We start from the raw sequence: 24,056 nt of genomic DNA, 5'->3' as shown, positions 1-24,056 counted from the left end.
TTTCTGTTCAATTGTCCTTTATATGTCTGGTTCCACAGACCCTGCACATGATTAGCTTCTAGATAGTAAAGTGTTGGAAAGTGTATAACTATTATCTTGTAATATACAGAAAGCGAAAGCAGTAGTCATGAGAAACTATATGTCTTTACTGTCGCACTCTGATAGTTAATATAACCATTCACCTAGCTCACTATTCACCTAAACCCCATGCCGACTGCTCTGCAACCACTCTTGCAACCCCCTCTGCGCAGCTTCCATCCCCTCACGAACAATCTTAGCCGACTCCTCAGCAGCCTGAAACGCAGACTCAGACGCAGCAACAGCCTTCTTCGCCTCTTCAATCTCTCCATTCGTCGCCATAGTCACAGCCTCTTCAGCACGTCTCGCAGCGGCGCCACCAGCCCACGCCGCTCTGCGCTCAGCATCTTGAATAGATGCGACAGTGTCACTGACAGACTTAGCGACGTTAGACGCATTCTCAGCGGTGTGCTCTGCATGACGACGGGACACTTCGTCTTGTCGCGCTGCGTTCTCGGAACCGCGGACAGAAGCTTGGGCTGCGCGGAGGAGGGCGACTGTTTCTCTTGCGCGCTCGTGAGCTGTTTCGGCGGATTGTCTGAAATATGTGGCTAGTCGTTCATTTTCTGCCTTTTGCTTATCATCGACCTTTTCGGTTTCTTCGCAGATGATAGCGGAGGCGATGACCCTTTGAGCTTGAGTGACTGCATCCTCAGCTGGGGCCGTAGCTTCAGCGAGAGTAGACCAAGCACGAGATGCGCAGTCAAAAAAGTCCGTCAGTCTAACCGAGTTCGCAATAACAGCATCACGTCGCGCCTCAGCTGCAGCGTCGACCATCTGCTCCTCGTACTTCTTCGCCATGACACCGAAGTCTCTGGCCTCTTCAGCTGCTGCCTTTGCTCGGGCTGCATTCTCGGAGACAGTCCAGGCAATGGTTCGAACCTTCTCGCGGTATGCAAAGTAGATGTGAACCCATGTACCAACTGTCACACTGATGAGACAGAAGCCAAAGACGGGTAGCAAGGTGGGGGAGAAGAAGGGGACCACGGCTGTTAGTGACCACCAGTTCACCACCAGCCAGTATGTCTGGGCATGTTCAAGGTAACAGAAGCGAAGAGGTCCGTAAATCTTGCTTATGGGAGCAAATAGGTATGCAGCGGCTAATACAGCCGTGGCAATGCCGACGAACATGTATTGAACCCATGGTTGGAAAGGAAGAGGTAGGTCGTAATAGAGGGTTAGGTAGTAAGCCAAAGACATCAATGAGCCCACTGGAATGAACACAAAACATCAGTACCTGGCTTTCCATCCACAAGAATGATTATTCCTACCTTTGAAGTATGTCCCAACCCGACTAGAGATTGTCTTGAAGTCAAAGAATGGCCCCAGCAACAACTTCCAAGAAAGGGTACTGGTACTCTCCTGGCCATTAGGTAGTGTCCAGATACCACCAAAGTACAGCGCGACGATGAGAATTAACGGGCTCGATATTTGCGAAAGAATAACATTAAAATCCGGAAAAATAGTAAATTGGTTCAGAACAAGTGCGACAAATATCGCAGTCTTGATATGGGGCACGATTAACCTGGAGAGCGACTCCAGGGCGGGGAATAAGTCCTCGCTAGAATTAGACGAAGTCATGGCTTCTAGAAATATTAATACAAGACGAAGTTGAGTTGAGAGAGAATTTGCTCCAGAATTGGGATTTTATTCTTCATCTTGTACTAAAAGTGAGGCGCTCAGTGCCCAACTCAACGTGCAGCTGCAGCATGCATAACGACGTGGAATGCAGAGCCGAGATTTTGATCCAATCGTAGTCGGCCAGCTTTGTTTACTGTAGCGCATTCGAATGGGGAAGTCCACAGATTTATCTTTTAAATGATTAATTGGTATAGAAATTGACAAATTTGTGGTCTGCGCAGGCTGTATCCATGTCAGGCCGCAAGTTTTCTTACGCGGCTGGGCTCGGTGGAGATGGCCTCATTTTCCCTGTTCCACTTATGCCGACGGTCCCGCTTGGATTACAGTCAATGGCTGAGAATAGTCAAAGTGGCACGACAAAGACAGAGCAAGTTTGAAGATAGTTGTTGATTCATTAGATTGTTATTTGTGGTATCTTATACGGCCCGGGTGTACTAGCCACCCATCCTGCAGTTCAACGCCTCAAGCGGAAGTATTCAGGTCTCAATCCTCCACTGTGAGAAGCCTCATCATTTCATTCCTCCTTGCGTTTCAATTTTTTTTATTTTGACGAGAACGGATCATCTTCGAAGCTGCAGAAGACAATCAGCACGCGAATTACTTTATGCAAGAGGGTAATTGAACTTACAAGGTATTTCCGAATCCATCGTCACATACGCTTCTGCCTTGCACTAAGGTGCAGCCGGCACCTTCTTGTACAAGTCGACCACCGGGGCCACGGACCACGGGAGCTGCCATGGCTGTTGATAGGAATGAAAGCAGGGCTATTGAGGATATTCTCATGGTGGGCGGAGTGGCGACGCTACCGAGAATGTGGAATGAGAGGTGTAAGAGGGAGAAGAGATTTGATGATGGTGATAGTAAGCCGATCTTTGGGAGTGGAAATTGATGACTTAAATAGTGCTCGAGGCTGGAGCATCGATTCTAGCTATTGAAACACAACTGTGATATCGTGAGTCCCTGGTTTCAGCCTCGAGCAAAGCGACGTTTCGGCCTCAGTCAACATCCCTGTCAAAACAACCCCAGGTTTCAGCTTCATTTTTTCGCCGCATACCCTAGATACCCAAGTTTTTAAGCATCTTTTCAGGCATGACAACCTAACTCATAGCGTTTTACATTGCTGTGACATGCATGGATGCTGGATTGACTGACAATAGAATGAAACGTAACTATATGAATAATCTTTTTCTTATGTAATACATATTTACATGCACCGCCAACGAAACATGCTAGGTACCGTTTCCATCAAACCTTGATCGGATTACTCCAGCTGCTATACTCAATGCTTCAACGATCGCCTCTCCTGAAGTTTGAACTTTTGCAGCACGCCCTCACAAGGAGGCCCCTTGCAGACAGTGATTGCCCGTTCCACCAGATCATAAATGACGAAAGCGACAGTCATGTTCTGCTTGGATGTATACCCAGTCAATACAGCGCTCGGCGTGTTCTTCTGATTGAGATTCGGATGATTGCACAAACTCTCAGGATACGCCAGGTGGTCCGAAAAAGCCGTCCTGATCTTTTCCGGCGTCAATCTCCCCGCTGCACAATCTGTTCTTACTCCCTTCTCGGCTCGTAAGCATCTGAACCAGGTGCTCCCACCAGGAGAACGATCAAAAACATCATCACGACCCAGAAATTCTGGACTGAGGAAGTGATTGCTGTGTATGAGGTAGTTATCATCAATATTTCCGTAGAACTTGTACACGCGGCTTGGGGCGACCTCCATAGCCATCGCGAACCCTTCGGCTGTCGAGACATGTAGGTTCCCTGAGACGTGGCGGGGGAAGGCGTTAATTGCCACCAAGCCCTCGGCGTAGTTGCTATACTCAAGGAAGACGCGTCTTGCTACTGAGAGTGGGAGAACAGGCTTGGGGTTCTTGATCTCATGGTAAACTCCGTTCTGGTCGGTATGCGAGATGGGCACGTAGTCTTCGCTTGATAGCAGCGAGTTTGCAGTAACCGACATACCGGCCGAGTTCATCCCACTGCGGATCAGCTGCCCAGCCTCAGTGAGAATAAACATAGAAGGTCGGTCCTCAGACGGGTCTGGGTGTACCTCGAGGTAGATAATGAGGTCCTGGTTATAAAGATGGCTGGACATGTCCCAGTTGTGCACAGCCAAAGCCCGACCAGATGCCACTGCTTCGGGAGGGAAGAATCCGCTCGTGCATTCATCGTGCCCGTTAAGCTCCTGTGGAGTCTTGCCACCATCTTGGAGTCGATACATGCATCTGCCAAGGTCGTATCGAGCATTAAGCATGATGACCTCTTCGATCGTAACACCTGCTCCATCTGCGATTCCTCTGATCTCTTCGAGGCCTGTGGGGTAGGATTTCTCAAAGGCTGGGAGGTAGACGGTCTCGATGATTTTGGAGGAGATGGACCTGAGTTGGATGTTGGTTAATAGCAGAAAAGTTGGTGTCCATACTCCACTCACCAATGCGGGAGCTTGCCTGGAAGCTTGTAATACTCGATGTTGGCACGGACCTTGTCAGCCACCTGTCTTCCATGCGAAAGTCCTCTTTCATAGGGCGTGCCTTCGACGACAATGTGCTGGTAGCATGAAGTACGAGGGACTTCCATGATAGAGGTTTCGGCAGAAGGCATGTTGTAAGGTAGTAGATAGCAAAACAGGAATAATGAATAGATTGATTATCGCTTGCACTAGCATGTATCCTTATATAAAAGAGGCTTGGAGGTGCGTTCGTGGGATTCTTCGGGGAAGTGATCAATCCTTCGCTGCGGTGTGTCTACTAACTTAGCGCGTCGCCCGATTGTCCCAAAGAAGCCAAATCCGCGACCGTCCAACAACGGCGCCATGTTCATCGCCACTAAGAGCTAAAGTGTCAAATATAGCGTTCAGAACTTCAGCCTGAGCTGCGGGCGTTTGTCAAATCACAAAATTGTCGCCCATGTCTTGAGCGATCTGGGAAAGATTGGCGCGACAGCCCGTCCCCTCTTCGGCGGCATGCACCTTTTCGACAAAAGCACAGGCGTTGACATAATGTTTTCCAGCCTGAGAGCAGTTTTTGATAAGCTGGAGCGCCCAGTCTCTGTAGATAGGGTCCTTTGCCTCAATCGCTGCCATGATGAGTGGGATGGGCCATATCTTGGTCGGCGGCGCTTCTGTTCTCGGCCGCTTCAGCTTATTGTAGAAGCGGCGAGTGATGCCTATGATATCCTCGGCGTGCGGCGTGTCTGCATAGGCTGCGTCCGTTGGTCGGTAGACTCTGGAGGCGTAGATATGTACTGCGTGGAAGAGGGCGTTTGCAGTGAGGTAAATGGATAGCACTTTGTTTTCTGCAGCTTTCTCCTCGCTAATGGTGGCGAGATCCTATTTCATCATTAGCATCGACCTTGTGCAGCTCCAAAGTGATTTTAACCTGTTCTATATCGCTAAGTGAAGCTTGAGTATTTGTTTCCTGGCTTTTGTCTGTCGTGCAGCTCTGGGCCCTGGATATCATCCCCAGCAGAGCAACTAAGCGACACGTAGCGACATACAGGGGCCTATGAGCCTCATCCCATCGTCGCTCTTCATTCGGGTACAGTAGAGTGTATTCTTGCTGCAAAAAGTTATAGGACCTATCCACAGCAAACATAAGTCCCAAGTCGTTGCCCAGACACTGGATGATACGATCATCACCTTGGGAAAACAGAGCCGCGCGAGCATCGAGGAAGCAGAACCACACAGCCATCCTGCCGTAAACTGACTGCGATTGATCACCGTGGTCTCGACTTCCCAGAAGACAAGCCTCGAGACTCAGCATGCGCTTAAGATAGGCTCTTCTCGAGAGAAGAAGATCTGTCCAGGCAAGGAAGTACAGCGTCACTGAGACGGCATCCAGGTCATCATCTCGGGTGATAAGCTGGGGCCAAGTCTGGCTAAGCTCTCTTTCCGCGCTCCTAACCCCCAGATGGATATCCAATTGATCCCCGAGTGCTGCGAGACTCTTTTCGTAGTGTTCTAGAGCGCTAGTCTCTGAGCCCAATGTCCCATTACAGTGGAGGTGAGCCGCTGTCCACGCGTAGAGAGCCGATATCACAAACGAGTGGCTCGAGTTGAAGCGATTAAAGAAATATGTGTGATTGTTCCAAGTCTGGCCCTTGGAGCTGTATTTTGACGCCAAGTTTTGCGTATAGTGCTGTGCCAGGACCCGATCAGAGACTGTCTGAGGGGAACTTGAGGACAGGCTGCCCACGTTGAAGTCAGCGGAGATTTGGCCAGGCGAATCCGTTTGCGGGAGCCAAGTTTGCGCAGTTCCATTGTACAGTATTGTAGAGTCCGGACTCAAGTCCCATTGCTGGTCTGGATACGAGTCAAATATCCCATCCATCCAAGGCATCGCCGCCGCATCAAGCATTGCGAGTGACGATGGTTCGAATGAGTCCGGTGCATCCGTCTCGGCCACTGAAAAGGTCGTCTGGGTCTGCGGGCTCATCTCTGTACCACTCGGCTGTCTTGGCGTGCTCTTCCTCTTCCCGCGATGCCTGGAATGAGTTCTGATCTGCTCTGTCTCATCTCTAAACTCAAATACGGCGTGCGATGATGGTTCATAAGCGCATTTGAGGTGAGAGCGTCGACAGGGTGAGCAGCGCGGTTTTAGTTGATCACAAGACAGTTTCCTTCTTGCGCAAGTGGTGCATAGGGACATGGTGATTCGTTATAGCAAAGGCCGTGGACGAGAATGAGGGGTGATCGAGGTGCAAGAGCGCTTTGGTCTTGGAGTTTATTTTGAAATCTGGGGTAACTAATGACTAATCGCTGATAAGCATACCCAGAAGCACGCTAAGTACAAGACAAGCACCAGGAGCTTGTCGTCTTCATATCTCTAATAAAATTATGCACTATTTCCTCTCTATAATTCTATAACCCTGTTTACAGTGTGGTGCCGAGGCCGCAATAACCTACAGCGGGATCATTGTGAGAATGTCACAAATAGAATAGTTAGGTATGTATTCAACGTCAATATTGTGCTTGGTCAAGTAAACGAGATTTGGCACTCATTCCTGACCAACTTGAAGGAAGTATTGTACACAAAGACAGATCGACAGAATTTAAGAGCAAGCGAACAGGATAGCAACCCTTCGAACCGTGACTCGCGACCACATGAATGTTCATCACTTCGCACCTTTTCCACCAAGGCTCACCAAACATACCTAAACGAGCCTTGCTGCCAATCCGTAAGATCTAAATCATCCCTAGAAATGTTTACGTTACAGATTTCTTGAACCTCGCGGCGACCCCGACGATGGTTCTGATACCTGATGTAGATGCTAAGAGAAAATGGTTAGTATTCGGTGGTAAAGTGAAATGATAAGCTTCCTTACAGCAAAATGATTTCCAAACCAATCATGGCAGAGACTGAGGAGTAGAAGCCTTTGAAAGCAGTCTGGAACTGTGGGGCCTCGTGCGTGATGAAGAATTGAGGGCCGGTGAATTGGCCAAGACAGTAGCCCAGGAACATCATGACCTGCAAGTGTTATTAGAGCGGGTCTAGTCAAGATTGGCTAGAGTCAAATACTTACGCTCGCGGTGGACTTCTTGGTAAATCCTGCGATATTCGAGGAGAGCATGCTCATGCCAAGTCCGAAAGGGACGGTATTCACATAGATAACTGGAGGTACTTATGAGCAACGGTTCTGAGCCACGAAAGGAGACTTTACACTTACTGTAGAAAGACGCAAGTCGACCTTTATGGTTGGATTGTGGAAGGTCTAATACAAATCAGATACTACAAGCTGACATTCATGATGCCAGGAACTCACTGTCCACCAACACCGCTCCTATCAAGACAATCACGTTCGTTGCGATCATGACGTAGCACCTAGTATTCTTGAAACGAGTGCAAAACCAGCCACTGGATCACAAGAGTCAGCAATAGGGCATGGAGTTGCAAAATTGGATACTCACGCAAAGACCACCGAGACGAGGTGGATGGTGTTGGACGGCATGCCCATCAAAGTGGCTTGGCGACTCGAGTAGCCGAGGGTCTGGGTCAACACGATCTTAGAGAACTGTGTTGTCGTCAGAATATGATGTACCTACTGATTCAATTCAAGATTGCTCACCGATGTTAGACCGCCTCCCTGCAGGCATTGAAGAAAGGCGTGTATCGCTAGTATCCACGGCTGGGGATCCATCAGGCATTCCCGGACCTGGTTCCATTTATACTCAGTGTTTTTAATGCCGGTGTGATTTTTCAAGACCTGTAGATTGTTCAGCAACGCTGGCAGTTGATATCATGGGTTAGTTACCCTATCAGTAGCGATATCCCGCTCCCTCTTGCTGAAGAACCATGCGGTCAGAGGTGACGCCGGGACACCAAAAAAGACAACAACGCCCCAAAACATTGTCATCGGCCCGAAGACGAGGTAAATGACTTGCCAGACGGCATACTTAGAGCCCGAATGATCTTTACCCGAGAGGCCGTATGTTATGGCATCGGCCATGAAAGCACCGACAGCGCTGGCGGACCACCATAGCGATGTGCGAAGGGGCTGCTCCTCTCGTGTCCAGTACTGCGAGATGAGGATCGTAAGAATGGGTGACATACAGGATTCGAAAACACCGAGAAAGACGCGGTTGACGCAGAGTGTTGCAAAGTCTTTTGTGAATGCCGTTGTGCATGCGGTGAGGCCCCATAGGAAGATCATCACGCCAAAGTACCGACCACTATGAAATGATTAGGAAACTCTAGGTAAATTTAGGCAAGATTAGGTAATATTTGGCAGTAGATCATCTCCCAACCCAAGCCGCTTTCTGAAAGGGTAAAGACTTACATGGGAAGCTTCTGCATCAAGAGAGAGCTGGGATATTGCCAGACCAGGTAGCCCAGGTAGAAAATTGAGGATGACCAGCTATACTGTTGTCCCACGAGGTTCTATGCGGATGTCAGTTGTTTTGTGTGGCCATCTCCGAGGTGCAGCTGCGATTACCAGATCTTCTTTAATGCCAAATATGGAGGCTTCGGACAAAGCGACTTTGTCCATATAGTTTAGGACGTATGTGCACGCCATCTGTTTGTCTTGCGGTCAGGTTTCATTCGCTCGATCTTTCAAAGTGAACCACCTACCAAAGGCAGTAGAATCAGGTCAAGCTTCCATCGGACCCTCGCATCTTCCTTGGAGCTATACACGATCCCAAGTGGAGGGGAACCCAGTTCCCCCGACTGCTTCTCATCATCACCATCCAAGGTAGCGGTGGGTTTGCGACCGCTAGCCGTATCTTCAACAAACTCACCCATCCCGACGGTTGAGTTCGTCGGCATGGTGGTAACGGGCTTGAGGTCTTTATCCATTGTGTTGACTTAGGAATACACGTTCAGAATGACACCTCACCAAGTGGCAGGCGTTGATTGTTTGCGATTCGCTGCCATTTATATCGCGTGGTCATGTTTGTGCTGATAACGGTTACTGAACCAAGGATGGTCCTATTTGGCGGGGATGATAGCGTTCGCTGAGATGGCTCAGAAAGGTATAGCTCAATCTGGGGTCGCCCATTTGACCGTTTTGGGCCGAGTGCGCGAGATGGCAAGATAGCGCCTCTGCGATCTACGGGGAAGCCTGTTATCGGCTTTTGTGATTGCTAATTGTAGTATTACCCTAAAGTCACAATTGATTCTCAGACAACTCTCTAATTACGTTTAAGCTGCGAGGTGTCGAGAAAGAATACGCCAGAGGGAAGCTAGATGATTCTTGAGGTCTACTACAAACACAATTGAGAAACTGGAAAACATGTCTTGTCGTTGTGTTTAGTTCTATTCGCTCATATACTCAGCACAGTTATCGCTTAAATTTCGCTAGGTCTGAACCATTACATATACATTAACATGATGGTGTCGCTTCGTACCCTTCAACCTCCTCAGTAATGAGTCGGTTTGAAGCCTCCTTTGGGAAAAGGCACAATATTCTCCTCAGCTGTATGCTTCACTTTGCCCATCGAGATAGAAAATTTCTCCTGGTCAAAGATGCTGTATACGTTGCGCAGGAAAGGGTCACCAAAGATGCACATGGGGTAACCCCGAGAAGCGAGGAACACTCCACAGGTGTCATCAGGGAACTTCGATACCAAGCCGTGAAACGGAACCTTGATTGTGCCATGGAAACCAAACTCAACAGCGATGTAACCGTCGTTGCGCTTGGAGTCACCGTACTTGCAATCGACGACAAAGTATCGTTGACCAAAGTCAGGTTCCTTGGCGAGACCGAAAGCGCTGGATATAGGACCAATAGTCTTGTCGGTGACGTACCAATTCGCGACGCCTGTCTGCAGCAGAACAGGGAGACCAACGCCCTTTTTGCCGTAAGTTTCCTTGGTTCGGTTGTTGCCCTTGGTGAGGACGATTTCTAAAGACGTGACATCAACCGAGTTGGTCTGGCCACCGCTGAGGTCGGCATTGAAGGGGTCGACCATGGGCACTGTGATAAGGTTGCCCTCAATCTTGGCCTTGTCGTAGGCGCCACCGAGGAGCATCCTCGCGTTGGCGGCCTCCTTGTCATCAGGTCCAAGGTAGAGACTTGAAGCGAGATAGTTGATCTTGGAAGCATTCTTGAGCTCCGGCAGGAAGTACGACGAGAACCTGTCAGTACATTTGGGACCGGCGTACTCGCACTCCAATGACAGGCCTGGTTTCGTTGTCAGCACTTTTAATGTGACATAGTCTTGACATCGCAGTATCTTACCGAGAATAGTATATATATCACCAGTGACTTTGTCAGGGAAGCTGTAATCAGACGTATAGCCAAATTACATGTTCTTGGTTGAAACACCGCCGATAACAACAGTGTCGCTCAGATAATCGCCTCGATCAACGTAGCCCAGGGCGTCGGCGAAGCCAGTACCGTCGTAGCGGGATGTTCTATAACATTGGTTAGCGATAGAAACCCCAGGGTCCGAGGAACATACTTGGATGTTTTGTTGTTGAAGGTGCCAAACGTTTTGCAACTATTTCCCTGCTTTTTGCATACCTCATTACGAGAGTCGAGGAAAGAATATCGCGGGCTGCCCGTGTCGATCTTGAGATACTCTGTCTGCGGCGGTGTGCCAACCTGTAGCTTGGCATAGTATGCCGTCAGGCCGTCATCGCGAGATAACGGGACGGAAATGACACCAGCAGGAGTCTTGGTCGCAGCAGCGAGGCCAGGAAACGCAACGGCAGCAGCGACGGCGGCCAAAGTAATGAGAGCCATGATGATTGTCGTTACTTACGGGTGTCGTTGGTGGATGACTGACTTGCCTGATGTTTATCAGCCTATATATAAAAGGGTTAACTCACCCAGGCCCTGTCCAAATGAAGTCATGAGGCCAAGACCATTCGTTCGACACGAGTTTCTTAGTGTATCTCATTCCTGATCTGCCGGTCCTGTTGTGCTTCCAGTGGCTGCGGTACTAATAGCTAGCCAGTTTTGGGAAATTAAGTCGTGTGCGGACCCCGGCACTTTAGCCATTTCTTCCCGTGGAGCCAGCGCGGACAATCAAAGCGCGAACTATGTAACAGTGGAACGAGCTATGAACGAGACCGACGAGGTTCCCTTCAGCATAAGGAAGTAAGAGGTCCTATTTTCTCGTTGTTCTCTAGTTTCACCTTCTGGCATAGTCATCCTCCGCGACTGCCTTCGATATGTCTTTGAAACTCCTTCAATTGATTGCCGCCTTGGCTGCTTCTGCCCATGGCCTCGTAGTGCCGGATAGCCAAGGCGCTGCTTTCAGTGTCGACGCCTTGCCTTCAGCACCAGAAGAATTCGGTCCTGCGGCCGAGAGGCAGAGGCTTGAGGCGAGATACCCTGCGATGCATGGCGACATCAAAGAGGCGCGCAGCGTGAAGCAGTCAGGCTCCGCGAAAGTGAAGCCTTCCTCGTCTGGCATGTCGTTCTTCGTCCCTACAGTCATCGGGAACCAGACTTTCAAGATGATCTACGACACTGGCTCTGCCGATTTGTGAGTACCTCCCTGCTTCAGCATCCTGGATCGAGACTATCATGCAACTTAACAGATGGGTGTATTCCAACGAGTCTTCCCCTTTCCAAAGCCTGGATCACCCAATATATGTCCCAACATCATCCGCAGAGCTTCTCAAAAATTACAATTGGTCCATTAAGTACGCCTTTGGCGACGAGGTCAGCGGCGTCGTCTTCACCGACACTGTCAAGGCAGGCCCCGTCATAGCCCATAAGCAGGCCGTCCAAGCCGCCACCGTTATCCAAGCTGAGTTCGCTTCGGATGGCATTCTTGGTCTCGCGTTCAGTACCATCAACACCGCCCAGCCCGAGAAGCAAAAGACGTTCTTCGAAACTCTCCTGCCCACTCTGAAGAAGAAGGTGTTTGCTGCAAATCTCAGACTCGATGGCAAGCCTGCGACGTGGGATTTTGGATACATCGATGATACCAAGTTCAAGGGCAAAGTCGCCTACACCCCCGTGGTCAGCCAGAAGTACTGGTCTATGAACGTGAGCTCCTATGCCGTGGGCAAAGGTTCATTCACCAGTAGTAAGAAGCAGGTTGGCGAGGTCATCGTCGACTCCGGCACGTCCCTTGTTTACCTCCCTGAAGCTGTGGTGAACGACTACTACAGCCACATCAAGGGTTATGAGCTCCAACAGGGAGGCACTCGCACATTCCCGTGCAATAGCACTATTCCCGACTTCCACTTCAAGGTCGACAGCACAACGCTCTCTATCCCAGGACGAGATGTCAACTATACTGTATATGACCCCGCTAACCGCATCTGCGCTGGAGCGATCACAACTCAGCTCAGCAGCAAGTATTCTGTGCTAGGAAATGTGTTCATGAGGAACTACTATGTTGTTCATAACCAGGAGGAGGCTACCCCGAAGCTTGGCTTTGCCTCGCACTAATCACCTAGTGGGACTACTGGGGAAGGAGTTGCCCACGGACCTGCATTTCGTTTGCAGTATGACGGTGGGACTTCTCATCAATTCTGTCAATAGGTAACTGAGCTTTAAATATCTAATCTTTGGATAATGGTCTCGCTCACAGACGAACACCGAGCGTCGATAAACGATATATTGAACCTACATATTCCTTTGGCAACTATTGACGCAGTCTGGCATAATATTGACAGTGTGATCTTAATTCTTTGTTTCTCTCATACTGGAAATTCCATCTGCGGCAATGTTAGTAATTTCGATGGCTTTGCGGGTTTCATCCTGGTGATATCTAGTCAAGAACCTCGAACAAAGGTATGCATTGTTCAAGATCTTCTGATGCTTAAGAGGGTCTTTATATCCCGGTGTCATTCCAGTGCCTCTTTCTCTGTACCCTAATAAAACGACTTACTCATCAATCTCGCCATCATTCTTATGTACATCTTCACTTTCTGCCACCCCATCCCCACTAGCCTCGCAACTACCCTCTGACTATTCTACTATCACTACCCCGGCAGCCAGTAGTCTACGTCTATAATCATCCGCCGGAGACCCATCCATTTCTTTCATCACTTCCAGCATCCGCTCGGTGTAGTATCCTCCTAGAAAGTCTGCCACTGACTGATTTCCACTTTGGAACTCCATTTCGAATTCTTCATCGAAATCGTCAAGCTTTTCAAGCAAAAGCCTATCTTCGTCTAATAATTCCGCCCATTCATCCTCGTCGGCCAATTTTCCCATTTTTAATGATGAGTAGTCCTGAGGACAGTGTCCAATGTGTCTTATACCCAAGCATTCCATTGTAATTGTGTGGACAGCACATCTGGCAAGATAGGACGAGTCAGTATTGGTTATCTTCTTTTCAATCAGACCAACTAGATCCTGTATGCTGCTTATAACTTCGAGCTTCCTAGAAACTTGAGAGAGCGTGTCGACCGTAAATCCGGAGAACAAAGAAGCCAAAGGTCGGTTAAATGCACCTGATATACAGGGGCATGATAGATCGGACTGCATCTCGCTGTTGCATATTTTGGTGATCAGACTGATTCCTTCCCCAGACCAGTAGGGCGAATTGCCATTCTGATATGGAAAGTAACGGGCGACATTCCTACCAATCCATCCTCCAAACTCATGTAATGCAGATGTCTGGAAGCCTCCAATCACGTATTCTAGTTTGAGATAATCATGCTTCAACAGCCAATTTAGATAGAGAATCGTGATCTGGAGCCTATCATATGAGTGAGAAGAAAGATGAACACGGGCTAGAAGTGGCTGGAGACCATCCTCATCAGAAGGCTTGATGCCGAACTCATCGGCCAACAAACAGATTTGTGGAGAAATGGGCTCTTCGAACAAGCCTCCGGAGGAGGAGCAGTATGAACAAAAGGGATTGAGGCCGTGACCCATCTCAAACTCTTGTCTTGTTGATTCACCACAGCGTGATTCTAATTCCTTCCAGAGAAATCTCGCAGTAGCGTCAGGAAGAAAATCAACGGTGACTCCATAACGATGTATGACTTCAGGGGGTAGCAACGCAAGGGAAAGATCTCGTAGTCGTCGCCTCCGGTTCTTGAAATGCTTGAATAATAGCCTTCGGCATCTCAATGAACACTTTTCCAGGGAGCTTTGTTCCATCAAATGAGCCGGCAGGCAGCAATCGGCCTCTAAGAGCAGTTGGGCAGAAACAGCACATTGACAGTTCTGGCAAAGCACCCATTTGTCTGTTTGGGTACATGTTTCTCCACTTGACCTTGCTGCAAGTTCCAGAGGACTGATAGCCATCGAGTTCTTGTCGCACAGTAGATATACAGTTTGGCTGTGTTGCAGAAGTAGACTAAGTCCTTCCGGTCAGGTGATGCTAGCGTGTAAAATGTTACGTTCATAAATATCTATCTCCAGAATGCCTTCAGTAAATTGGTCGCCCATAGGAATAGCTTCGAGCTTTTGCCGGTCTTGCTGCATAACTGCCCTGAAGATGTCATTAAATCCAAATGCTGGATCATATCTATTAGCTGTGTGTGATTGGAAAGGATATGGCAACCAGTGGCTTACCCTCGGCAATCTCAGGGTACTTGCCCCAAACTTGCAAAAAATCGTTACTTGATAGTCCGTTGAGTCCGAGAAAAGCCCTTTTGCGCTTGCCGAGGTCTGTGCCGCAGAAGGATGTATCAAGTGTTGCGATGAAGTTATATAACAGGAAAAGCATCATTAAAGAGTCAGGATGCCACAAATCGTGAAGAATCGTTCTAGGTTATGTGAGCCAAGTTAAGTGAAAATGAGTTGTGGACTTATTACTGTTGGTAAAAATTAGCGGTACTGATTGGGACCCCAGTATCAAACATGTATGACAGAAGCGAGCGAATCGATACAAGTACGTCCTCGAAACTTATTCCTTCTCTCGGAACCGAAGGGATTAGGTGTCTCCGATAAAGCTCACGATTCTGTTAACATAAAGTCGTCTTGTATGTTCATAACCAGAATAAAAACTCACGCTCATGGATATGTGGGCGATGTTATTCCCAAATCTATCTACGTCAAACGGTGACGCAGCAGCTGACTCATAAATAGTTCTGAGATCCCTGATCAGGGCCGAGGTCTCTTCTCGTAAATCAAAACGATTATGGAGTTCCCTGTAGTTCATGTACTTGTCTTCGAGGTCACGAAGCGCTTGAAAAGCCGGACTCGATTCAACAATGTTGCATGGCTGTATCCCGAAGGAAAGACTGTATGCCCCAGCCGGATAATCTCGAGTCAGTGACATAGATAGAATTCGGGAAAGCTGATATCGAAGTCCAAGGTAGCGAAATGTAATCTTTGACTTCTGGAGTGATTGGCTAAAGAAAATGCAACTAGGATGATGGCGTTGTCGTGTATATTCTTGTTTCGAGACGATCAAAACTCCCCAGGATTGATTAACATAAGATGATTTTCGACAAGTAGAACTGGTCGAAGGGTCGGAACAAGTACATTCTGGATCATTTAGTGTCTTCATCATTGTTTCTTCTTTCTGAGAATTCTGCAGATAACGGGGTTGGACAACGACGTCTGAAACATGGCTGCGAGTGTCGAGGCAGTTGTCCTGGACATGTTGAGACAATTTCGCCATCTCTATCTCAGTTCGTTGAACAGCTGGACTGATGGCGTCGAGTCGCCCGGCAATTGTGCCTAGCATGTTGTGCGTGATGCTATCGTTAGCATTGGTGTAGTTTTTCAAAATCTGCAAGTCTTCGCTGATGCCGATGTTGATATCACTACGGGGAATTAGTGACAGCAGAACGGTCATTTTAGTAGAAGTTCCTCACAGGTTGAAGTTTTGTACGAAACTACTCAAAGTCGTATTGGCCTTGGAAAGCTGATCTTGAAGTTGAATCAACTTCTTCTGATCGAATGGATACCGAGCTATCTTTATTTGCTTTCTCAACTTTCCTGTAATGTCGGACAAACCCTCCTCTCTAGTAAGGTTCAGCATCAATTGCTGTAGGGCTACGAGTTCGAACTCGCAATTGGCAAGACCTTGATTGACTCCATTGGCAGACAAGGCGTGGCGATGGCCAAGTTTTAATGTGCTCGACTGGATGATGAAGATGTTTGATTGTAAAAGAGTAAGGCTTCGGCTGGCTGTCTCGATGTCTTGGTGTCGGCCTTTGACGTTACTAAAATAATTGTGAAGACCGCCACAGAGAGTCAAGCCAAGAGATACAAGGCCAGCGACGCCACTGGCGATGGACAACGGGTCGGCCATGTTGAGATTAACAAGTTTGCAAAGGGGAGAAAGAAGCAGCTGAGACGAAGCGGGGAAGTTGAGTGTTGGGTAAGAATGGATTGCTGCAAGGCAGACAGGGCAGACAGGGCAGACAGACACTCAGATCAGCCAACCAACCAAAAGGCGGCGACACCCCAGCCCACTTGTAATTTGAAAACATGACAAAAGCGAGAGCCAAGCATTGAGAGCTGTTACTGGAATTTCTCGTGCCATAGGCAGAAGGGCGAGCATGCAAATGCCCATTTCCTTCTCCCATTCAATTAAGTCAGCTCAATGGAACTGGCTGGTTCTCGATAATATGAGGGAGAGAAATAGCTAAGTCTTGAGTGAGGCCATGACACGGCCTAAATGACGACGACCTGTACCCGCCCAAGGTTTAAGGCTAAAGAATAAGGCGAATCTACCTTCTCCTCCCTGTACGAAGCAGCCCTCACTGTAGGAAAGAAAGTCCCGGCTTGGCTGTAAGTATAATAACCCGCCGTCTCAACAGGTCGAACAACCTCTCTGAATACCTTCTTAACAAAGTGACCCGTCCCTTCGAAATCCCACTCCAAGGCAAATGCTTTTCCTGCGCCGGGAGGAACTTCAACGCGTACTTTAAAAGTGACTATGCTGCCTGTTTTGACCTCAGCTTGTTTGCCACCATTGATGGTGAGATCTACAACAGGCTGGATACCTTTCCTCTCTGGAGCCGTAGCAGGTAATCGCAGCTGAGAGTTTCTGATGGTGTAATTAGTTGGAGTGCTTGGGTATACCCCGGTTTCGCACCAGATACTCAAGTCTCGCAGATGCTGCTCGTAAAGGCCTGTAAAGTCCACAACCCTAGAGCTCTTGGAACTCACAACAGGACCCATTTGATGATCCGCATTCTCGCTATAATGAAGACGAAACTTATTATCGGCTTCATCTCCATAAGCCTTTTTGACCTGGTTCTTGTACCAATCTGCATGCCATGGGAACGCGTCAACATCCATAAGATTATCCATGACGATCATCTTGCCATTGAACTTGCCCGAAAAAGAAGCGCCACCGCTAGCTGACCAGGCTATCTGCTCCGCCACTAGGACGGGGCGCTGGGGATAGATGGGGTCTCCGTTCGAATCACGCAGACAATCGTATCCGTAGAAGTCTGCGCTTTTGGGGACTGAGTGGCGATGAATTGCATGCATGGCGAGGAACATGCGGTTGCTTATGTGGACTTGGTTACCCTCTTGGAGAAGAGAGAGGACGGCAAGATCATTGTCATGATGAAGGGTAACGGTCTTGTTGTTATTGTCATTGCGACCCTTGGCTGTGATTTTCCCGAGTGCTTCTCCATCTTTGGAGAGAAGAATGATGTCCAGCCAGTATGTTCTTGCTGATTCGGGTGCCTTTTCAAGGGTGAGGCCAACAGGAATCTGGTTGACACCACGCCTAATAGAAATAATGGATGTCTTGTAGTCAAGCATCTCCTTGCGGAAGATCTCACCGAGACTGGAATGCTCGCTCCCCAAGTATCCAGGCTTATTCCAGAAGTCATCCACATAGGTAGGATCCATTCTCGTCACAGCTGCTCCAGATACGGTTCTGAGAGATTCCCAAAGTGGCTCAGAGGCCCCAGTTTCGTAGAAGCTTTCCCACCCTTTGATAGGCACACCAAGGGCCGTGGCCTCTTCAAAAGCGGTTCTCTCAGTGGGACTCAAGCTTGAGTAGACGTCCCCACTACCACCAGGCCTAAGAGCATCCTCGATCTCGACACTCTTGTTCTCAAGAACCAGACCTGCGAGAGCACGGATAGACCAATTGTTGATGGAAACTGGTACAGCTTGGACAAGTGTCAGAGCACCAGACCATATACCAATCGTATTCTCCATCGCTCCAACGGTAACAAGAGATCCACCGCTACCTCCGTAGATATACCCATGGATCTTGTTGGTCTTGGGCTTGTAGTACTCGCGTGCAATCATCATGCCAACCTTAGCTGCAGCTGCATCACCACGATACGTTGGTCGACCGGAAGCACGAACGGTATACCCTCCGCTTTCAGCACCGAATCCAATCTCCCGAGCGGATGCAGTTGAGTTCTGTAGTGGGAAGACTAGCTGGAAGAAGCGACCCTTCCAGCCATTCTTGGGGAGGTAGATGTTGAAGTCAACGGCGGTCCCTTCGAAATGACCGGAGATTCTGAGATGAGGTAGCGGTAGTGTCTCGTGGGTCTCGTTGTCGATTATTGGTTGGGAGTACAGAGGATCAACACAGTCCTCCGTGATTTTCCAGACCCCATCAATTTGGATGCAGGGATCGCCGGTGAGCTTCGGGGAGATAGGCGAGTGCGGAGGCGAAAGGGGCAGGATGCTCTGTGCCGAGTTAAGACAAGTCCTGGAAGTAGTTGTTAGCAGTTTTGTAGTGCGTGCTGCACTATCGAAGACATACAAGGCTCTGAGAATATTCAAAGACACCATCATTGATACGCTTGTTTTTGCGGTAAGAGCAAACTTTATAGAGCTCAGCAGACTGGGTGGTTTTATCTATCCATTAATCTGTTCTTCAAATGATTTATATACATGGCTGCCCCGGATAGCTCGGGCCTTGATGACCCTACCAACTCGCGGAGTAGCACCTAAGTTAGAACTAGCGTTGGTGTACTCGTCGTATTTGACCGAAAATTACCTGATTGGACAGCGTTCAAGAGCCAAGGAGCGAGAAAACATCTGATCCCCATGCTTAGCCACCAGAAATAATTAGTCTAAAGTCTAGTAAGCCTGTATTAGCTTTGCCTGAATTTACCCTGGTCTTTTCTCATCTAGGCTAGAGGTCCTCAGTTCCCTTACCTACCCCTGTAAACGTCAACGATACTTCTTCCACGTAGTCATCGGCAAGTAACCTCCGGACTGAAGACCTACAGCGATAGTCCAAATGTGCGTACGACATATTGTGACTTGTTTTCAGAAGTATTTGCAACATAATCAGTCTTTCTTACTAACAATGACGCAACAACACAAACACCGGCAAATTACAGCAATTGGCACCACCTCAATTCCAAGAAGATGGCCCGAACGTCTCATTCGTGCCCAGCTTCCTCCACGGAGTACCCAGACCATCCGCTGTCGTGCCCTGGACATTATTACCCCACCAACTAAGACTAACCCCAGGGAAGACGAGGGCAAAGAAGATTACAATAGCAGAAATCGCAAGACCAGAGTCCAGCGCCGCCGAAAGAACATAGTTATACTATAGTCAGTCAGCATTGATACAATGTCACAATGGTCAACATGGAGCTTACCTTCGCCCACCAATGAGGGTATCTTCCACGAATCCACTTGTTGAAGATGAAAGAGACTGCAAAGGCAGAACTATAGTTGATGCCAGTAGCGGGAGGCACGTTGCCAGTACCAGCGAAAAAGAGAGGCCAGTGAAGGTTACGTAGCAACTTGCTATTGGGGAACTTCTTTTTCAGGAAGAAAGTTACTACTGGTAGTAGTGCTCCAAGCCAGAATAGGTGCAAAAGTCCTGAGTAGATCTTGCCTACGCTGTATAACCGGGCAGGACCGACAGCTCCCCAAACAATACTTGATGAGAAGTTGACGCGACCTTGGGGACAGGTATACTTGTTGGGTTGGTCGCTCTCACAGATGTCCTTGACGTGGTGCAACATCCAAAGGACGACGGCGTTTTGAGTGAGAGACCCAACAATGCAGGCAGTCAATTGTGCGACAAATAGTGTGCGACGGGGAATCTTCATGTACAGCCCAAGCTTCATATCCGAAGCAAAGATCATCGCCTGGCTGAGTCCAGTGTATGCGTAGAACTTGAAGATCAGCATGACTACTGGCTTTCCTGGGATAGCATATCCTGAGATGATCTCGCCAAGGACAGTGAGGACATTGCTGTTCAAGTTGGCTACAGCATAGACACTTCCGGTGGGGATGAGATAAAATGCTGCAAGACCAAAGGCAAGAAAGACACCCCAAACAGGCATTTGGGTATTGTAAACCTCTTGAACCATGATGGTAAGACCAAGGACGATAGCAGTCAATGCGGCGTACCACCACCACGGAGCATCAGGGTATCTCTCAATCAGCCGAGCATGAATATCCTTCTTCCGCTGCGGGTTGAAGGCGCCGACGATCTGCTTCCAGTAGTTGAGGAAGATGTACGTCGGAACGCAAGTCATTGTCGCGAAAGAGATACCGTAGCTGAGAGCGAAAGTGACTGGCATAAATATGGGGCTGTAGCTCTTGTAATCTTCGGGAGAGAAATTTCCGTGGCGGTCAACGACGCGTGACGCGTTGAAGACATTGCCAGTGTTGTCGTAGATGTCACCCCCCGAGAACGGTAGGTAAGCTGTATACCAAGTATTTCTGTAATACAGAATTGGTGTGACGAGAGCGAAGAGGATGACCCATCCGGCGAAGACATTGGCTTGGGCCCAGAAGGGGACGACGAGGGGAGAGCCGTTAAAAGTGGTGGGGAGATAGGCGAGACCGGTTGACATGCCAAAGAGGTTGTTGACGATGATGTTGTCTAACAGAAGTTAGTACTCAATACGATCGGTTGGTAGAGGGAGTGAACTTACTTGGTGCAGCCCAGCAAATGAAGGCAAAGGTGCTCAGTCCAGTAAAGAGGAACCCAGGCAGCCAGTACTAATCAACTGTTAGCATCCGAATGAGAGTAGAGAACTATGAGTGGCACTCACCCACAACCAACCACCCGCAAAGACGTAGACAAAGAAGCGATACCTCGAAATACTCCATCCATCAGCCTTTGGGTTCGCTCTCCCATGTAACGTCTGAAACAGCGCCGCATTAGCAAGCGTCGAAGGCCAGACCATATGCGGCGGCTCAACAATAAACCTGTACGCCATACCAGCCATTCCAAGGCCAAACAGCTGCATAGTAAGCGCGAGTAAGAATTGATACCCGACAGGAGTCTTCAGGCCCAAGAACGCAGGCGCAACTTGAGCTTGAATAATATCCGTTGCCCAAGACGGTCCAAATGAGAGGTTTGACATGATAGTAATCAGCGCATGCTCCTTGATGTTAAAGTGATGATCAGGATTAAGTGCAATCTCCCTCCCGAACACTCTAATCCTCATAATAGGAAGCGCATGCGCAAGGGCTCTTCCAGCAGGATAAGCGACCAACTGCGCGACAAGCGATGAGATAGTCACACTAGGATATCTCATCGAAAAGAACTGATTGATACCCGTTCCGAGAATGGTAAACAGTAGACCTAGCGTCCACGCACGGAGCGTATTAACAGGCATAGAGGGATCATCGACGTTGGGGACATTGGCTCTGACTTCTGGTTGGGGCGAGTTGTCTGAGTCGATATCGTAGTGTTCGTCTATGCCGCTGATGGCGAAGGCAGTAGCTTTGTCGGGGTTGTCGATGATTTCTTCTGATGTGCCTTCGATGGTACCATCTTCTTGTCTTGAAGGCTCAAGGTTGTCGGCGTATTCGACCTTGCGTGCCATGATGGCGGTCTCAATCACTAAGAAATGCCTAACGAGGTGAACTGACACAAGAAGGAGACAAGGTCTTCTGAAGATGCATTGATTTCTTGGCGCGAAGGTCTCGGCATTTTATAATTGTGTCTTATCGCGAGTCAAGTCACATTCGATGCTACTCCCCTCCCCGGATTTCGGCAAATGTTAGTTTATCTGCCCCTCATGTAAGAAGAAGGTCCAAGCGATGTTGTCATTTGAGCTAGCGTCTGATTGGTCGCCGGATCATCAGGTCCTTAGCTTCGGGGTTAAGGAGAATAATTGCTACCCTACCTTATCTTGACACTTTTTTAACTATCGACTAATTCTGATTAAAGGTTGCCACTCGAGAACGATAAAGTAATGTTTTCTGCGGGGTAATTGACGTGAGGAAGGTCCAGCCTTGATTTGTCACGAGATATCGTATCGGCTCCGGTTACGGGCGTCATATCACTAATAAAACGGCCATCTTCAGCGTCTGATAGCATCTTTTTGTTTTCAAACCTTATCTTTTATCTTTCACAGCTTAGTCTGAAGTCAGTCCTCTCAATCATGGCCCGTTCAGTAGCACCTCTAAACAAGGATTCGTCCATCCTCATCATCGGAGCGTAAGTCTCAGCCCCTACTAATACACCATCAAGGCTAACCGCCAATTCGGAATCTAGGGGCACATTCGGTATCAGTACAGCCTACCATCTAGCTAAGCGTGGCTATACCAACATCGTATGTATCGACCGCCACCCATGGCCCAGTCTAGACTCTGCTGGTCATGACTTGAACAAGGTGATGCGTACTGAGTACGACGAACCACTTTACACGCGACTTGCTTTAGAAGCTCTTGAAGCATGGAGAGATCCAGAATGGCATGATGTCTTTTTTGAAACCGTAAGTCATTGATCTTAATAGCCGTCCTTGCGACTTGGACTCACAAAAGCAGGGACGTATTACTACTACGACAGGCGACAAAAAAGCCGAGTCTTTTCTTGAAAAGTCTTACGAGAACCTCAAGAGGGCAGGAAAGGCTCAGAACCTAGAACTCATCAGTGGCAGAGACGAGATTGTCCAATGTGTTCCCCAGCTAAAGAATGCCGTTGGGATCGAGAACTGGAAAGGTCTTTACAACAGTCTCGGCGGTTGGGTCCATGCACGAAAAGCCCTTGAGAAATGGGCTTCTCAATCTGAGAGGATGGGCGTCAATTTCATCTCGGGCCTTGGTGGCACAATGACTGGTCTTGAACTCGATACTTCCGGCTCATTCACAGGAATCCGTGTCGCTTCTGGTGGGGTTCTTCATGCAGATCACTACATCCTCAGCACGGGCGCTGCATCGCCGCAACTACTGCCCGAGCTGTCACAGCAGTTGTGGTCAAAATGCTGGACGTTAGGGCATATTCAGCTTACTGATGCAGAAGCTGCCGAGTGGAAGGGAGTTCCCGTGATTGACAACTATGAACTTGGGTTCATGTTTGAGCCAGATCCAGATACAAGTAGGTTACGCTCCAGATGGCGGTTTTAAAATCTGAATCACTGACGTATAAGCAGAGCTGATCAAGATCTGCGACAATAATCCCGGATATCAGTACCAAAAAGGCACCTTCATCGACGAGAACGGCAAAACAACTCACTACTCAATCCCCCGGTACTCAAGCGATCATCCCCAAGACGGCATTCCACACGAAGCCGAAGTCGCCATCAGAAAATTCATCAACACCGTCATGCCTCAATTCTCCGACCGCCCTCTTCTTGATGCACGTGTATGCTGGTGCACTGATTCACCCGATGCACACTGGCTAATCGATCGCCATCCAAAACATAAAGACCTTCTTCTCGCAACAGGCGACTCTGGGCACGCGTTCAAAATGTTTCCGATCATTGGGAAGTATATTGCCGATGCATTGGAAAGTCGTGAGACGGGATTGAAGAAGGACTGGGCTTATGGAGGACGGGTTGCGAAACCGGCTTCCCATCGACCTGATACTGAGATCAAGGACTTGAGGGATGTTATGGGTATCAAGACTGAAACGAAGCTGTAAATTCCTATTATAATTATAGCTACTAAATCTCTTCTTCGAGGCAACTGTCTCACCAAGCAATAAAGCTTGAGGTGTCTATCCTAAATGACAAAAGGGTAAATTGAGTATAGATTTAGATGACCTTAGTCTACTCATTTCTGGCACCCTGTTACAAGGTCAGAAGTTTTCTTGCTCCCACAAGCGACCCTCA

At 48.6% G+C, this 24,056-nt stretch overlaps 8 protein-coding genes across 8 annotated transcripts; 2 read left to right on the top strand and 6 right to left on the bottom strand.

Annotated features, from left to right (window-relative positions):
- Window positions 1-198: 198 nt before the first annotated feature.
- On the bottom strand, window positions 199-1,659 carry FOBCDRAFT_323394 (uncharacterized protein; the record flags this gene model as incomplete). Its single annotated transcript, XM_031190982.2, has 2 exons — window positions 199-1,289; window positions 1,350-1,659. The coding sequence occupies 2 exons, from the start codon at window positions 1,657-1,659 to the stop codon at window positions 199-201; spliced, it is 1,401 nt and encodes a 466-aa protein (XP_031032213.2).
- A 471-nt stretch (window positions 1,660-2,130) lies between these two features.
- On the bottom strand, window positions 2,131-2,565 carry FOBCDRAFT_232169 (uncharacterized protein). The gene is made up of 2 exons (XM_059609886.1): window positions 2,348-2,565; window positions 2,131-2,291 (listed from the first exon to the last, which is right to left on the bottom strand). The coding sequence occupies exons 1-2, from the start codon at window positions 2,500-2,502 to the stop codon at window positions 2,261-2,263; spliced, it is 186 nt and encodes a 61-aa protein (XP_059467904.1). The 5' UTR covers window positions 2,503-2,565; the 3' UTR covers window positions 2,131-2,260.
- A 433-nt stretch (window positions 2,566-2,998) lies between these two features.
- On the bottom strand, window positions 2,999-8,739 carry FOBCDRAFT_190516 (uncharacterized protein; the record flags this gene model as incomplete). The annotated part of the gene is made up of 15 exons (XM_059608695.1): window positions 2,999-4,106; window positions 4,160-4,275; window positions 4,697-5,056; window positions 5,106-5,175; window positions 5,224-6,210; window positions 6,880-6,921; window positions 7,051-7,193; window positions 7,249-7,337; window positions 7,393-7,437; window positions 7,489-7,580; window positions 7,634-7,737; window positions 7,792-7,929; window positions 7,978-8,395; window positions 8,503-8,603; window positions 8,659-8,739. The coding sequence occupies 15 exons, from the start codon at window positions 8,737-8,739 to the stop codon at window positions 2,999-3,001; spliced, it is 3,894 nt and encodes a 1,297-aa protein (XP_059467903.1).
- An 844-nt stretch (window positions 8,740-9,583) lies between these two features.
- Window positions 9,584-10,911, bottom strand: FOBCDRAFT_279954 (aspartic peptidase domain-containing protein; the record flags this gene model as incomplete). Its single annotated transcript, XM_054707073.1, has 4 exons — window positions 9,584-10,347; window positions 10,405-10,445; window positions 10,473-10,580; window positions 10,628-10,911. The coding sequence occupies 4 exons, from the start codon at window positions 10,909-10,911 to the stop codon at window positions 9,584-9,586; spliced, it is 1,197 nt and encodes a 398-aa protein (XP_054563048.1).
- A 789-nt stretch (window positions 10,912-11,700) lies between these two features.
- Window positions 11,701-12,576, top strand: FOBCDRAFT_146331 (aspartic peptidase domain-containing protein; the record flags this gene model as incomplete). Its single annotated transcript, XM_031190976.3, has 1 exon — window positions 11,701-12,576. One exon carries the CDS (start codon window positions 11,701-11,703, stop codon window positions 12,574-12,576), a length of 876 nt encoding a protein of 291 aa, XP_031032207.3.
- A 522-nt stretch (window positions 12,577-13,098) lies between these two features.
- FOBCDRAFT_244079 (uncharacterized protein) lies at window positions 13,099-16,348 on the bottom strand (the record flags this gene model as incomplete). The annotated part of the gene is made up of 6 exons (XM_059610583.1): window positions 13,099-14,447; window positions 14,484-14,600; window positions 14,659-14,852; window position 15,098; window positions 15,541-15,857; window positions 15,909-16,348. 6 exons carry the CDS (start codon window positions 16,346-16,348, stop codon window positions 13,099-13,101), a joined length of 2,418 nt encoding a protein of 805 aa, XP_059467902.1.
- Window positions 16,349-17,101: 753 nt separating this feature from the next.
- Window positions 17,102-21,943, bottom strand: FOBCDRAFT_253322 (OPT oligopeptide transporter protein-domain-containing protein; the record flags this gene model as incomplete). Its single annotated transcript, XM_031190972.3, has 9 exons — window positions 21,045-21,943; window positions 20,925-20,991; window positions 19,632-20,872; window positions 19,496-19,579; window positions 19,252-19,286; window positions 19,180-19,203; window positions 18,782-18,820; window positions 17,212-18,727; window positions 17,102-17,143 (listed from the first exon to the last, which is right to left on the bottom strand). The coding sequence occupies exons 1-9, from the start codon at window positions 21,822-21,824 to the stop codon at window positions 17,102-17,104; spliced, it is 3,828 nt and encodes a 1,275-aa protein (XP_031032203.3). The 5' UTR covers window positions 21,825-21,943.
- Window positions 21,944-22,351: 408 nt separating this feature from the next.
- FOBCDRAFT_168975 (FAD dependent oxidoreductase) lies at window positions 22,352-23,904 on the top strand. The gene is made up of 4 exons (XM_031190971.3): window positions 22,352-22,441; window positions 22,499-22,718; window positions 22,771-23,320; window positions 23,376-23,904. Exons 1-4 carry the CDS (start codon window positions 22,386-22,388, stop codon window positions 23,864-23,866), a joined length of 1,317 nt encoding a protein of 438 aa, XP_031032202.2. The 5' UTR covers window positions 22,352-22,385; the 3' UTR covers window positions 23,867-23,904.
- The last annotated feature ends 152 nt before the right edge of the window (window positions 23,905-24,056 follow it).

The sequence above is a fragment of the Fusarium oxysporum genome, chromosome X, assembly GCF_013085055.1.
Source record: "Fusarium oxysporum Fo47 chromosome X, complete sequence".
Classification (NCBI taxonomy): Eukaryota; Fungi; Ascomycota; class Sordariomycetes; order Hypocreales; family Nectriaceae; genus Fusarium; species Fusarium oxysporum.
This window is presented reverse-complemented; position numbering and strand designations above follow the sequence as displayed.